Raw genomic sequence first — 15,790 nt, forward strand, 5'->3', positions numbered from 1 at the left:
GTTTCTGTCATTGTAGCGTTTGACAGTCACACGATGTAAATACACTTGTGCTTAACAACGAAACAACGTTTGCGTGGAATACGCATCTCTCATACATCATACGCAAAAAAACGTACACGAAGTCCCGCCCAAATCAATCCCTATTGGTCATGGAGCACTACCTGATTTGTCCACAAAGACGGGGATTGGTGGGACGCAGAAAACCTGTCAGCCGCCCCATTTCTCTTTCTTTGGTACCGCCAGAACAAACACGCCTCTGCTTATTGGCTGGTTGTCCCGTCATTTAAAATGACAGCCGACGAGCGCAATTTCTATTGGCTAAGCGGCCTGTCAGTCACACCTGTCTAGGCCCGTGGCTGTGCGTCTGCGCCAAGAGAAGTAGGAGGGTCTTCCACTCAGTCTTTTTATTTATTTCTTTGTTTCCAGAAGAAAAAAAAAACAACCACAGCGGTATTTTCCTTTGCGGGACCGCCAATGTTTCCCGTCCGAATAAGAGAGAACCCTGGACCATACTGCTGTACGTATTAAAAAGCCCGATTTAAGGGGGCGAGAATGAAGCGGCGCAATGCGGACTGCAGCAAGCTCCGACGGCCCTTAAAACGGAACCGAATCACCGAGGGGATCTACGGCAGGTACGATCCAGAACTTCCGAACGAACCGTTATCATTCCAGATCTTCAGGAAAGACCCGGATTTCGTTTTTTATTACGATCTAAGATCTCGCAGCGAGACTGTAAATCATCTAGCCGATCTGAGCTACCGTCAACAAAGCTGGCTGAAGGTAGACAGCCGTCTCCGCAGAAATGAATAAGCCGCCGTAGGCCTCATCACAGCGATGCACTTTAAAAGAAAGAAACCCGCGAAACCCACCGGTGCGGGCTCGAGACCCGACTGTTAGAGTCGGTAACTGTCAATCATCAGAATGATTGACGTGACGGAACCGTTAGTCTGTCAGAAACCGCATCCGAGAGATCTGTCGATTGCGATCGCGTCTTACGAGACCGTAAGGAGAACAACCGTAATTTAATTTGCAAGTCGCGTATGTAAATGCCCGAAGTTTATTTAAATACAGATTTCTGAGAGACAGCTGGAGTTTTTTTTTTTAAATGCCCGAGACGCCAAGTGACTGAAGTTGGTTGTGTTTTTCCTCAGAAGTTGGGGAGACCGAGGGCAAATGTGTATTTTTTTTTAATTTATTTTTTATTTTTTACGTTTTTTCGGGAACTCGCGAACTACTCCAAATTTAGTTTAAGAAGCATTTACATGTGCCGGAGTCGACGGTATATTTGTGATAGTAAATGTTTATTCGTGTTTTTAGGTTAAAATACCATTATTTGTCACGTCGTTAAAAGCAGTTCTAGACCCATCTGCCTTTTTTTGTACGTAAAACACAAAAGATTAACATCAGTCACCATTCACTTTCGTTGCTTTTTTTTTTTTTTTTTTTTTTTTTTGAAAGCAAATAACTGAAACTCATTCTGGGTGACTAACATCTCCATTTGTGTTTTAAGCAAGATTCACTTCTTTTGTAAGGGTAATAGTCTTAATTACACCTACATATTTCATGTGCAGGATTGTTTTTTTTCCCACAATTCATTATTCCGAGAACTGTAGTTTTATTGTCAGTGTTTGTGTTTTGTATTGTAAGCTTTGTCATGGAGCATCTAACCCGTCGATCAAAAGTGTGAAGGGGTTTTATGCAACAGTATAGCTTATTTAATATCTTAAATAAAAAATAAAACGGTATTAATCTCTGTACATGCCAGTCATATTGCTGACCGCTTGTCTCTTAATGCCAGTGTTTGGGTCAGTTCATTGTTTGGTATTTATACTGGAGGTCGTATAAGCACTTAATTGCAAATGTTTATAGCAAGATGTCAATGAAGTTTGCTATAACGAATTTACACTGCAAATGTGGCACAGAAGTGCTTCTGAAGCGGCTTTTAGGTGTCTTTATACAGGCTGTTTTATGCTTCTCGGAAATACAGTATTGGCATATACTTTGATACACATTTTAGACAGGCTTTTAAGCTGCATTACATCTGAACACAGAATTTTAAGCCGGCACAGAGCAGCCTTAAATCAGCTGTTTATAGATGCCTATAGATTGTAAGGACCTTTAGGTGATTATGTTGTGAATGTTTGAAAATGGTAATTTTCTTCAGTCTGAGAAATCAGAATTTCAACCGAGCAGTCATTAAGGCTGATATGATTCAAAACGGCACTAGTAAAACACAGTAATAAGCTAGATAGAAATATGTTTTCCAAATAAGGCCATAAGTATAAATATAAATAATGGCATGAATAAAACAAAGAATAATTATGTTTTATATAATGCACAATGTAAAGTGCACAAAATGCATTAATAAACAGCATTCATTTGTACCTACATATAGCATTTGCAAGAATTTTTTATTTTTATTTATTTATTTATTTTTCAGTCACTGACATTTTTCAGCTCCTTTTAATAAAAAAATGAATTGAACTATGCTCATCTTAATGCAATTCCAGGGATTTTCTTTGTTTTGCACACTGCTACGTGCTAATTTGTTAATATTAGTCTTATTAGCGTCACAGATGAATGTTAAACACCACGATCTGCTCACGGCGGTGTAAATAACAAGCAACTGGCTCCTGCCGTTAAAGACGGTTGCCAGACTTCACCCGTTATCAGTCGTTTGCTATTCTGCTTGATGTTCAGCATGTTTGACTCTTTAATGTAGCGGCTCTGGAGCTTACATTCAGTCATGTCAGATGTTGACAATGTTGCATGTGATTTCAAGTCTTCATCTGGGAAATAGCTCTGTAGGGCTCCATTTGGAATATCTTTATAACCATATTTCATTTAGAGCTCTTAAGTAATAGATTTGGTAGTAACCGTGTGATACTAAAACATGAAGCAGATATTTATGCAATTTGTTGCTAATTTTTAAAAATCTATTTCTATGCTTTTGGTTGTGTCCCAAAAGATACAGTTCTCAAATCTTTCATCAGTGTTTTAACCTGTTTTCATGCGTGACATTTATTGCATTTTGAATTTTTGTTTAAAATGCTTCCATCCATTTACTGTCAGCTTTAATGATATAATCAGTGAAGATGCATCTGTAACACCTGTTATCTGATTTGTTATGTTGCTTTCCTCACTGAGGTGGAATTGAGCAAGTATGTCATCAGCCCAGATATACCGGTCCAGTGACTGCTCTTTTATTTTTTTTTTAACCTTGTGTTAACAGTCATTTCTGTCATCAGAGCACTATTAATAGTGTCTGCGGTACCTGTATAGAAAACTATGTAGAAGATGCTATTAGATTAATCATAATCCATTAAAGACGGAAGAGCTGCGATACTGTACTTTTTTTTTTTTCAACAAAATAGGAAGTATGTGCTTTTATATCTCTCTTCCAAATGACATTTATAATGAAATGAATTGAAACCAATTGATACCACCAACTCCAACCACTTTTTTTGGCTTTTCTTAAAATATTTACATTTCTTTATGTTACCTGGAGGACATTAATTTTAAGATTTTATTATTATTATTAATATTATTTAGCTTTATTCTGTTTTTTTTTTACTTTCATGTACATTTAGACGCCAAGCTGCATTTCGTTTATGAAAATGTTTCAAAATAATTTATTGTTAGCCGTCTTAAAGCTCCTTTGAAGAATGATCGCAAAAATATAATGGCCAAAAAACTGATTAAAATCACGATGTTTGCAATGTTTCTTAATTTCACATCGACGGCATAATACATGGAAAATATTCAGTATCTCACTGAGGCGTAATTATAGTCCAATTAAAGAATATTTCTGTTATCTGGTGGATGAGTACGCCTTATCTGCATCGCTACATCTGGAAGTACATCTTACTCGCGACCTCTTGGACTCTGCTCATCCCTACATAAAACATAATCCACTTCATTCACTGCACGCTGGATTGGAGAAAGCCAAACAGTGATTAGTCCTCCCCCACCTACCCATGCTTTGTTGGCTTGGATTTAATGCAGGAGCTCATGTTCGAGTTGATTTGTATGTGTCGCTAAATGTCGCATGAGGGGTCTTAGAGTGATGAAATCTTGATTGGGTGAGAATAACATCTTTCTCTCTGTCTCAGTACGTTCCTGTACCTGAAGTTTCTGGTGGTCTGGGCTCTGGTGCTGCTGGCAGACTTTGTGCTGGAGTTCCGCTTCGAGTACCTCTGGCCTTTCTGGCTCTTCATTCGCAGTGTTTACGACTCCTTCAGATACCAGGGCCTGGTGAGTGTGTGTGTGTGAGAGTGAGAGTGTGTGTGAGTGAGAGAGTGTGTGTGTGAGAGTGAGAGTGTGTGTGTGAGAGAGTGTGTGTGTGAGAGAGTGTGTGTGTGAGAGAGTGTGTGTGTGAGAGAGTGTGTGTGTGAGAGAGTGTGTGTGTGTGTGTGTGTGTGAGAGAGTGTGTGTGTGTGTTTGTGTGAGAGAGTGTTTGTGTGAGAGAGTGTGTGTGTGAGAGAGTGTGTGTGTGAGAGTGTGTGTGTGAGAGTGTGTGTGTATGTGTTTGTGTGAGAGAGTGTGTGTGTGTGTTTGTGTGAGAGAGTGTGTGTGTGTGTGTGTGAGAGAGTGTGTGTGTGTTTGTGTGTGTGTGAGAGAGAGTGTGTGTGTGTGTGTGTGTGTGTGTGTGTGTGTGTGTGTGTGTGTGTGTGTGTGTGAGAGTGTGTGTGTGTGTGAGAGAGAGAGAGAGATAATTCAAATAATGGTACTAAATAATTAAAAAAATCGATGTCATCCCAAAACAAAATCAAATGTTTATTTGAGCTTCGGTCTTCCGTACAAGAAAAGTGTGTGGTGATTTGTACTGTTTATAAGCCCCAAAGCAGACAAAAAAAACAGTCAGAATTTTCTTAAAACCAGATGCTACATATATTTTAATCGCATTACCTATTTGCATTGTGTATATATTATATGTTGTAAATGCAAACATAATGTCTGATGGGAGCTTATCTTTGTCATCATAGGAATAAATACAATTTTTAAATATATAAAACCGTTATTTTGATTTGTAACAATAGGCTATTTCACAATACCAAGAATATTTGCTATATTTAAAATTTCGAATAAATGCAGCTTTGGCAAGAATAAGAGGCTTCTTACAAAAGCATTATAATGTCTTCGCTCTTATATTGTATGATGAATTTATACATCTGTTTATGGGTTGATGTTACCAATAATCCTGTGACATAAACTGCAGTTTATACTCTTATCTAGTCTTATCTGAGATTAAGAGATTTCGTCATGGTCAGAAGGTCAGTCGTCAGTATTGAAGTATTATTTGCAATACATACGAACCCACCACTTTATAACGCTTGTTATTATTCCTATTATAATTCTTAAATAATCACGACAATGGCTTGATGTTTCATAAGTGCTGTTTAGGCTTGTTTTACGACGTAGGATGCTGAAGTTACATTTTACCGAGGAGCGTGAAGCGACAGTCGTGCCAGTTGCACGTGTGATGATCTGATGTGTCTCTCTGTGTGTTGCAGGCTTTCTCAGTGTTTTTTGTGTGTGTGGCATTCACATCAGATATTATATGTCTGCTGTTCATCCCAGTGCAGTGGCTGTTCTTTGCAGCCAGCACATATGTGTGGGTGCAGTACGTCTGGCACACAGGTAAGAGCCGCACATTGTTCGTAGTGCATCACGCGTTCACCGTCACTGATGTAGCTTTCTTTAACTGTTACTGAAGTCTAACCTCAAGCCTACAGCTAAATGGTCAGCATATTGTGAACATTCGTGACATGAAGCTTTGGCACTTCCAGCGTAGGTGACCTCAAACTCACATGTTTGTCGGTCACAGCGTCTGTCTGGTTTGGTGTAGACGCACCATCTCTGGTTTTCTCGAATTCTCCGTATAGACGACGGTTTAAAAATATATTTTACAAATTCTCGTGCTGCTGTGAGCTTTTGTTGTCATGACTCGCTTTATTCACTCTTTATAACATGCACGCACACTGACTGTGACCTTGCAGCTGTAAGCTTGGTTATTTCTGCCGGTGTGACCGAGCAGCTCTGGATCTTGATGTCAGCAATAGGATTTGCTTCAAATGACTCACTCACTTTATTTAGCGCCGATGCTTGATTCGCATTCACCCACTTTGCTCGGATCGTTGTGGCTTTGTTTAGGTTGATCGTTACTCTTGTCAGATGAAATGTTTTAAGCGTTGACCGTTCTCTTCTCTCCTATTTCTCCACAGAAAGAGGGGTCTGCCTCCCCACTGTGTCGCTATGGATACTTTTTGTTTATATCGAGGCAGCTATCAGATTTAAAGATTTGAAACACTTCCACGTGGACTTGTGTCGTCCGTTTGCAGCGCACTGGTATGTCATTTTTTTTCAACAATCCTTGCCTGCATTGGTGAGTCAAAGACTGGCACTGATTTTCAGCTTGATCTGTCTGCTTTCCTCTAAATCATTTCTGAGAGCGTTAGTCATTCCTTCAGTACTGTAAGTGACGGTGAGTGATATGTGACCTGCTTCAGTACTGCTGTGAGCAGATCGTCTAGGAGCTGAGATTACATCCGTAATTGTCCAGGGACTATGTGTTTGTTATGATCGGAACAGGTGATGCACCGAAATCTAAAATATTAGTTGGCGCTTCTCTCATGGTGCATTTTTCAGTGCCAGTGTGTATTTTGTACACGCATTGGGGATAAACTAAAACAGGTAAACACTAAAATACGAAAAGCAATGGAAAATTGTGTAAAACATGCACGATTTCAATGAGAGTTATCACCTTTGAACATGACACGCTAAAGAGCATACATACAAGAGCATTAAATGATAGTTTTCGCTTGATGTCACACTCGTATAGGAATGCTCACCTTGGCGGGCAAAACGAAGCTCATCTCCACTGACCGCCAGTTATTTTTACGCTATTTGCATTTAGTAATGTAGTACAACGCAGATATTAAAAAGTGAAATTCAGTAAACGCATTATTAATGGCAAGCAGATGAAGCCAGAATATACACGCAACATGCAAAATTTGAGGTTAAGTGACTTCCCGTAGAAAACCATTGTAAGGAAAACACTGAACCATTAAGAGGATTTCGTTCATATTCTGGCATTTCCCCCCCATGCAAGCTATGCGTCATTAATACAGAGATTACCGAATTAGATATATTTAAAACAGTAATATTAAGGCACTTTAAGTGTTTCATAAAACACTTTGTTTTATGTTTAAATATTTGTGGCTGTGAAACAAATGATAAATTGACACGCTTGTGCTGCAGTTCTATGGATGTTTTGCCCTACAGGTCTTCAAACTGGTCGTGTGACCAAAAACTGGATTACACAAATACAGTTTCCAAAAACTTGAGTTTTGGGTCTAAATGATATTATTTTGATTAAAACTTAATTTCGGAGCAATCTGTAATTTGCAGAAAACATTGGCTCTGGTTTTTCCCATAAAAATGTTTAACAGGTTACTCAAGCATGAAGTTACAATATTTACTTGTGTCTTAAAGGAATAGTTCACCCACAAATGAAAATTACCCCATATTATACTTACCCCAAAGTCACTCTAGATGTGTAAGACTTTTCAGACGAACACAGAAATTATTCAGAAGCTTTGTAAAACGGATACAGTTTCAAAATTAGAATGTAAGGATGCTCAGTCAGTCAGTTTTTTACATTTTATAATTTTAGAAATATTTTTGTTACAAAAACACATTGATCTGCTTCAGAGGCATATAGGTTAGTTTTACGTTGCAGTATTTGTGGCCAGGATAAATTCTGACTGTGTTCATCTGAAAGAAGGAAGGAAGGCCCCGGGGTGAGTAAAATATGGGGTAGTTTTAGTTTTTGGTTAAACTATTTCTTTTAAGTGTTGCTTTTCCCCCTCAACAGTGCCAATCATACGATGTCCTGTTTCTTTTGTGTCCACAGTATCGGGTACCCGGTGGTGACGCTGGGCTTTGGTTTTAAGAGTTACGTAAGTTATAAAATGCGTCTACGGAAACAGAAGGAAGTACAGAAAGAGAACGAATTTTACATGCAGCTGCTGCAGCAGGCGCTACCTCCAGAACAACAGCTCATACAGAGACAAGAGAGAGAAGCTGAGGAGGGTAAGGGCTTTGCACTCAACTCAAACATATTTCTACACAGCTGACCACAGCTGTCGAGCTCTGTGAAGCAGGGAAACACAACCTACATTTAAGTCTGTTCAGTATGACTTGGAACATAGTGCACGAGTTAGATGGACTGCTTCAAATGCATATTAAAGTGTCCTTTTTGGGGCATGACCGCTTTGAACTTGACGTTGTATATGCGGAGCTGCCTGAAGATGCTTCAGAAATTGTTCAAAGCCGTTTTGACGTGAGGCTGAGCAAATATTTTCTGTTTTGTATCAGCTATTCTTTTTAAGTCTCTCTTTTTCTTTCATAAGCAGCAGCCGCAGCAGCAGCAGCAGCATCTAAAGGCATTCACGATGTAGACTCTCCAGCTGTGGCACAGAACGGCTCGGCGGGCGGTAAAAAACCCTCATCCAACACATTACCAGAGTTGGAATATCGAGAAAAAGAACGAGGCAAGAACGAGTCCAAAAAACAACACAACCACAACCAGAACCATCACAGCAGCACCAGCAGCAGCATCTTACCGTCGGTGGACAGTAAAGCTCAGGAGATGGAGTACATGGAAAACCACGTGAACAGTAAGAGACTGAGCAGCTCAGACCTGCTGGGCAGCACTGAGAACCTGCTGAAAGAGGAACACTCTTCATCCTCCTCCTCCTCTTCCTCCTCCAACTCCAACAAAAATTACAAAAATGCCAGCGGAGGAGGAGGAGGGGGAGGGAGCTCCTCGCCCCGGGGGCACGGAACGGCCAACGGCAGCGTGCCGTCTTCCTCCGGGCCTTCGTCGTCCACTTCTTCCTCGGGTAAGGGGGACAGGAAACAGAAGTGTGGAGGAGGGAAGAACTCAGCATCAAACAGAGACCCTGTGGAAAACTGCATTCCCAACAATCAGCTGAGCAAACCCGAAGCGCTCATCAGGTTAGACTCGCATGCATCATCTGTCTTAAAAACTAGCTTCATGGAAAAACGGCAGGTGTAATGTTCATGAGGGAGTGCAAAAAACACTACACAAAAAAACTGTTATACACTCAAAAGAAAACATTAAGAAACAGAATTGGACTTGGACCAAAAGTGAACAGAGTGAAAAAGAAACTGACTTTTTTTTTTTTTTTTTAAACTGTTGTCCATTTGCTGTTGTAATATTAATGTTTGATAGTCAATTGAAATCCATACTTTCTCATTGGGTTCAACTTGCTCATGTTAAAGGTGCTCTGTATATATTTTTGACTCTACTAAAGCATAAAAAGTCCATAATGTTTAAGAAACGTGCTAAGTTAACCTTATCTGAAAAACAATGCTACAGTCAGTTATTCTTTTTTACCCAGTTATATTGTGGCTCCCTGGGTTGCCAGTTGGCAGAAAGCTTCATAATTTCATATCTTTCTCTGTCATGTGCGCTCTGTTCTGTTGGCGTGATCAATCTGGCAACCTGAGTGTGCCTCAAGTATGAGGAGGGTCTCGGTAAAAAAATATGCCAATATTTAGAATTTTCACCACAAAGTTCAACTGTTAGGTGTCAAATCTACATACAGCTCCTTTTAATTTGCTGCACTGATCAGCAGAAAGCCGTTTAGTTTGTAATTGGCTATGCCCACATAATCCGGACATATTATCTGTGTTGTCATCACTATGAGGCACTTTCCCACAATCACAACTTCTCCCTCTGTGGCCTCATGGGATAGTAAAAAGTCTATTGAATGCACATTTTGAAACCTTGATGGAAATACTAGCTTACTTTTTTCAAAAACTGCATATTTAGCCTTGCTTTTCTTTTGGTATAATGATATATATCATTCAGATACGGGGTTAGTTCTATACATTAAAGACCTATACATTAAATTATATTATTTAAACATGGCGGTACTCAAAGCATTAGGTTTCTACTTAGACGGCATTTTTGTGCAGCATTGGTGTTTATATCATGCCTTAAGCAATTTTGGACGCCCAGAAATGCTGTGTAGTTGGGTACTCTTTAGGTTCCAGGAAGGGCAGTTCCCTGATTCACGTTGATCATGACTCATTATGACCTGAAGTAAATGTTTGCACGTTTTAGGCTGGAGCAGGATGTTAAGAAGCTGAAGGCAGACCTGCAGGCCAGCAGACAGACCGAACAGGATCTGCGCAGTCAGCTGGGCTCTCTAGGCAGCTCCGAACGCAGCATACGCTCTGAGCTCGGACAGCTGCGGCAGGAGAACGAACTGCTGCAAAACAAGTGAGACATCCCACCTTCGGTTCGCAGAGCAGGCGGGGGCGCTATACTCGTGTTAACGCAAACTCTTGTTGGTGTGTTCAGACTTCATAACGCCGTGCAAGCGAAGCAGAAGGACAAGCAGACAGTGGGGCAGCTGGAGAAGCGTCTGAAGGCGGAACAGGAGGCTCGTGCTGCGGCAGAAAAACTGTTAGCAGAGGAAAAGAAACGCAAGAAACTGGAGGAAGCCACGGCGGCCCGAGCGGTTGCTCTCGCCGCGGCAACCAGGTGCTCTTGACATCCATCATGTTGTGCATTCCATTCTCATTTATGGCATGAAAAAAAAAAAAAAAAAACTTGGCGACACTTTATTTTAAGGTGTCATAATACAGAGTAATGACCTAATCATGTACTTACTAGTAGCAATTGTACTTGCGCTTATCGTGTAACCAAGTTATAGAATAGCTTTTAGTTACAGTTTGTAATTATGTAGATGTAACAGGCAGCTGCTGTTACACATGTGTCTGTTACGCAGCTACTTATACTCGAGTACAATATTAAAAAATATTATAATTACGTTGTATAAAGTCTGCAACACGTATGTGACAATCTTTTGGTTTCACAAGTAGATGTTTAAGAGAAGCAGCCCATTACATCTACATAATTACAAACTGTAAGTACTGTTACGTAACTTAGTTACATGGCAATACATTTTGTTTTACGCAAGTACAATGGCTACTACTAAGTACTTACTAGGTATTATTATTTATTATTATTTTTTTAATTCTTGCACATGAACTAATGCGTGTCATTTGTGTGTCAGAGGTGAATGCACAGAGTCTCTGAGGAGGAGGATTTCTGAGCTGGAGTCAGAGTGTAAAAAACTTACGCTTGACATCAAGGTGAAAGAAGATCAAATCAGAGAGCTGGAACTCAAAGTTCAAGTGAGGAGACGTTCATATGCCGTACTGGCTCTGAATCTCTTTCAGAATCTTCTGATTCTTCTGTAAATGGAGAAAAAGTCTAAAAATAGACTGCTCCTTCTGTCACGTATTTCTAGGAGCTACATAAATATAAGGAAAATGAGAAGGACACAGAGGTTCTGATGTCAGCGCTGTCAGCGATGCAGGATAAAACCCAGCACCTGGAAAACAGCCTTAGCGCTGAGACCCGAATCAAGCTGGACCTCTTCTCTGCCCTCGGAGATGCTAAGAGACAGCTGGAGATTGCACAAGGTCTTCCATCACTCTCTTTTATCCAGATTACCCACACTTATTAAGTATACGAAACGCAAATTGTAATGTATTTGTATTTATTATATGATGGAAAATAGCTTTGAATTCATTCATTTTAAAATATATTAAAATATGGGTATGTTTTTTGTTTTTTTTAAGGTCAAATTCTGCAGAAGGACCAGGAGATTAAAGATCTGAAGCAGAAGATAGCAGAGGTCATGGCTGTCATGCCCAGTGTGGTGTATTCGGCAGACACGGGCAGCATGACCCCAGTCACGCCCCATTACTCCTCCAAGTTCATGGACACCAGTCCATCAGGACTGGACCCCAACGCATCGGTTTACCAGCCCCTGAAAAAATGAATGCTTGTTTCCCACCACAACCGACCTGCACTCATTCTTGCATACACTCTCACACACACACACATACACACACACACACACACACACATACACAGTCTTCTCTGGTTGTTTTTTTTCCTTCATAGGCCCAGATTCAGATTCATCTTTGGCATGTCTGTGGCTCAGATTGCTTTTTTGTTTTCATTTTTTTTTTTTTTTTCTTCTATTACTACAGCTTCTTGCCTGGTCAGAAGGATGTTGTATTGTGTGACTGTATTTGTTGTAGTAAAAAAACAAAAGACAAAAAAAGAGGACTTTTAAGGGACGTCACACGTTGAGTAGGAAACTGCTGTTTCTTTTCTCTTGTAAATGTCTAGAAACCTCACAGAAGTTGGTGAGTATTTTCCCTCAGTCCATTCAGAGACCACTCGCATCCATTTTTGTTCCTCATCTTTGGATTTCGGCCTTGATTTTACTGCTTTTTTTTTTTTTTTTTTTTCGGGGAAATGCAAAGCAGGGCAAGTGTGAGATCCATTGTCCCAGGTGCTCTACCCCATATCAGAAGATTTTTATTCAAGAATGTCACCATCCAAATATGACAAGAATGTAAAAAAAAAAAAAAAAACGTCCCAGAAACAATGCGACAAAATTCTCTTACTTGGATCAGTATGTAAGGATCGGACGACCCCCCCCCGGTCTTTAAGGACTCGTTTGACGGACTGAAGTTTCATCTGTGGATTGCTGTTCTTCCTCCTGGTACAAAAAGACAAACTGTGTGCCGCAAACACAGTCCAGCAGCAAAATTCACCAGTTACAGATAATCAGTGCCTTCATATGGGACCTCATTGGTGGAAACCGAAAGATCTCTTCCCTCCCTTCTCCACGTCATGCCTCGACCACATCCTTTTTGGTCACGTACGGCAAACGGATCGCCGGCCCATCTGTGTGACGACTCTGCTCCTGTTTTGGTCCGCGCTTGTGAATTCGGTCATTTGTTTACATTGTTATTTATTTATCCGGCGTTTGCGCTATTGCACTGTTGATGAGCTCGCAAGGGAATATCTTGAGTGTGTCTTAAGTATCCTCTCCTTGTTTTCTTTATCGTATTGACCATCTTTCAGTATCGGACAGAAGCTAGTGTAGTCCAGTGCCAACTAAAACCGTAAACTTGTTGAAAAAGAAGTGTTTCAGATCCATCCGGTTACTGGCTGGTCCAATGATCAGAAGCTAGAGGGAGAGTATTATTGCTATTATTATATAGTTTGTGTGTTGTTTTCGGAGAAATACTTGGCTGTGCCACTTGGTGGCGCCGTTGTGTTCGGAAAGTGTTGCTAGTTTAAACCCATTAGACTCTTGGGAAGGTTTTCGTCGGACCATCATCACACTCCCGGTGTAAATGAATACAGATCCAGACGTCTGCTAAGCATGAAGTATTACCGGGCTAAAGGGAGAACGTCCCGAGCCGACCAACTGTTTGGAAATTCAGATTTTTTGTTAAAGCGAATACATTTTGCCAACCAGAGGAAGTCAGTTCCTTCAAACGAGTTCCGGTGCGGATAGCTTTGAGAAGGGGAGATGGTTACTGTGTTTAGTATTCCATTGGTGAATGATGGGCGGGAGGGGGGCGGGGTTTAGCCAGAGTCAGTCCTATGTGGTATTGTAGTGCTCTGAGATGGTTGTTGTTTTCGGTGTCTGTGTTTTTTAAAACTATGATGTGATGGAGGAAGTGAGAAAGTGGGAAGGTTTGCGAAGTCCAAGTGGTTTAAATGAAAGCGGGGGGAAGAGAGAGAGAGAGAGAGAGAGAGAGAAAAGACGGTTGTTTTGTTTCCTTTGCCCGCTGTCACTTCTAGCTTTCTGTCTGTTTTTCGGCCAGACCTCGGCTGCACTCTCTGTGAGGTCTCTGTGAGGTTTCAAGTAATAAAACATTTTTTTCTGGCATTTAAAACTCTTTTGTGGTTTGTCCGTTGATTGTTGTGGATTCTGAACGCTTGCGTGCAAAACGGGCATATAGGTGGCTCACAATACACAAAGTGGGAAAACATTCATAAATGCGAATGATTATACGGCGCTAACCTTATTATTATGGTTTATTTTAGGCTGAGCGAATTAATTTATGATGAATGACAAAACTAGTACAATGTTTCGAAGTCATTTCCCCTAAGAGCAGGTGAAGATTATTTGTTGTCAGAAATGGCAGACATATGACTCAACATGTCAGTGATATAAAGACAAAAAATACACACGATGCTTTTAGATGTCACTTTTGATTTATGCTATTTCCAAATGTTTAATGTTCTTTTAAATGGTTCAAATGGGTATCTTTCATCAATTTTTAGAACATAATTGGCAGTTATACTAGATTTCGATTGTGATCTAATCTGAAACACCTGCAAAATTAAACATAGCTTTTTCTAAAAAATATACGCACACTACTTTGCATAAGTCAATATGTAGTAGTACAGGGCTGGGAAACTCTGTCCTGCGGACTTTAGCTCCAACCCTAATTAAAAACACCCGCCTGTAGATGGCTAGCTATATATCTTCATACGTCTCCGCAAATAACCCTTGCTAGTTTGTAAACTATTGCAGCATCTCGTGTGACAGATTCTCAGAGCGATAAGTGCGATGCCTTCATCTCTCATTCATAAGAGGGTTATTACGCACATGAATAAATAACCAGAGCATTCATATTAAACGAGTCTCTTTTTGTAACAGTTCCACACTCGGTCTTTCATCAGTGCTTAACCGGCATGTGAAAACTCTTAACACAAGGACACGCTTTCACATTAATGGGCTCCACTCTTCAATTTTCACTTAAACATGTCACAACAACCGCGTTATTTCGCAGTGCGTAAATAAGCTATTTCGTGTGAATTACAGTAGAATAACTGGGTGGGTATGATTATGATCACTTTACAAAATATCCATAAAAATAAGGTAGATAGTGATAGTTCACTCCAATGCTGTTCCAGACCTGCATATATTGCCTCTATCTATCTATTCACCAGTTAAAGATGTTATATTCTAATATGGCCTGCACACTGTTGCTCTAATCAGCATATGGACGCATTAATAATGTACGGGAGCCGTTTAGTATGTCAACCACGTTTCTCAAGCTTCCAGTTCCAGCGGTATAGGGTGAATGACTCCCATGGGATGGACCGTGTCCCATTCAGCCTCCCTGAAGATCCTCATCTGACTGACTGCTTTAACAGGTACACTAGTTTCTGCAATAATCTGAATCTGAAAAGAAGTCACTGAAGAATGCCGAAGATCAGGATTCTTCACCTGAACTTAACGACTAGCCTGTCGTTCTGCTGCGAGACCCCGGTCAATTCTATTTGTTGTTCATCTTCGCACGAAGCTAAACAGGTTTCGGAGGAGTCGGGAGAACCTGACGACCCGCTTTCTATACATCGAGGTTGTGAGATGCCGCTCTGAACTGACAAAAGGCCAAGCACAATGACCTCTTTCTCAGAGAAACGCTCTTGAATGTCTTTTTCTATCGCCTTTCAGTTTCTTTATTTCCATTTTTCCATCTCTTTCCCCATGTGGTGATGGGCTGTCAGTGTAGAAGCACTCATGCGGAGGAGTTTAGACAGGGATGAGCAGAGAAAAAGACAACTACACTCTCAAAGAAAATCCTTGCCGTTTCCATTTCTCATCCGTTCTGTATTTCTTCATTGCCCCTAAATATACAAACGTATGTGTAAGCTGACATTTCTTATTAGGTGCACTTTTCTTGCATAAAATGAAACGTGCCTCATAGAGGCACCACTGTGTGACAATGGAAAGGGTTTTTATATATTTATTTTGAAATATTGACAGTGTTCTGAAACATTGTGCAATTTGGTCATAACAAATCTAAAATGCCATTCATTTATAAAGAGCAATACCATTTTTATTGTGGAAAACATATTAAT

The 15,790-nt window shown here is 40.3% G+C and overlaps 1 protein-coding gene across 2 annotated transcripts; it reads left to right on the top strand.

The window, feature by feature from the left end:
* Positions 1 to 45: 45 nt before the first annotated feature.
* maco1b (macoilin 1b) lies at positions 46 to 13,805 on the top strand. 2 transcript variants are annotated; one of them, XM_043255012.1, is made up of 11 exons: positions 46 to 632; positions 4,113 to 4,254; positions 5,514 to 5,640; positions 6,225 to 6,348; positions 7,916 to 8,094; positions 8,430 to 9,021; positions 10,157 to 10,315; positions 10,397 to 10,579; positions 11,115 to 11,235; positions 11,352 to 11,526; positions 11,686 to 13,805. In XM_043255012.1, the coding sequence occupies exons 1-11, from the start codon at positions 553 to 555 to the stop codon at positions 11,886 to 11,888; spliced, it is 2,085 nt and encodes a 694-aa protein (XP_043110947.1). In that variant the 5' UTR covers positions 46 to 552; the 3' UTR covers positions 11,889 to 13,805. The 2 variants fall into 2 exon arrangements, with proteins under 2 accessions (XP_043110947.1, XP_043110946.1); XM_043255011.1 differs by having other exon boundaries at positions 60 to 632; positions 8,418 to 9,021.
* The last annotated feature ends 1,985 nt before the right edge of the window (positions 13,806 to 15,790 follow it).

Source organism: Puntigrus tetrazona, chromosome 13, assembly GCF_018831695.1.
Source record: "Puntigrus tetrazona isolate hp1 chromosome 13, ASM1883169v1, whole genome shotgun sequence".
Lineage (NCBI taxonomy): Eukaryota > Metazoa > Chordata > Actinopteri > Cypriniformes > Cyprinidae > Puntigrus > Puntigrus tetrazona.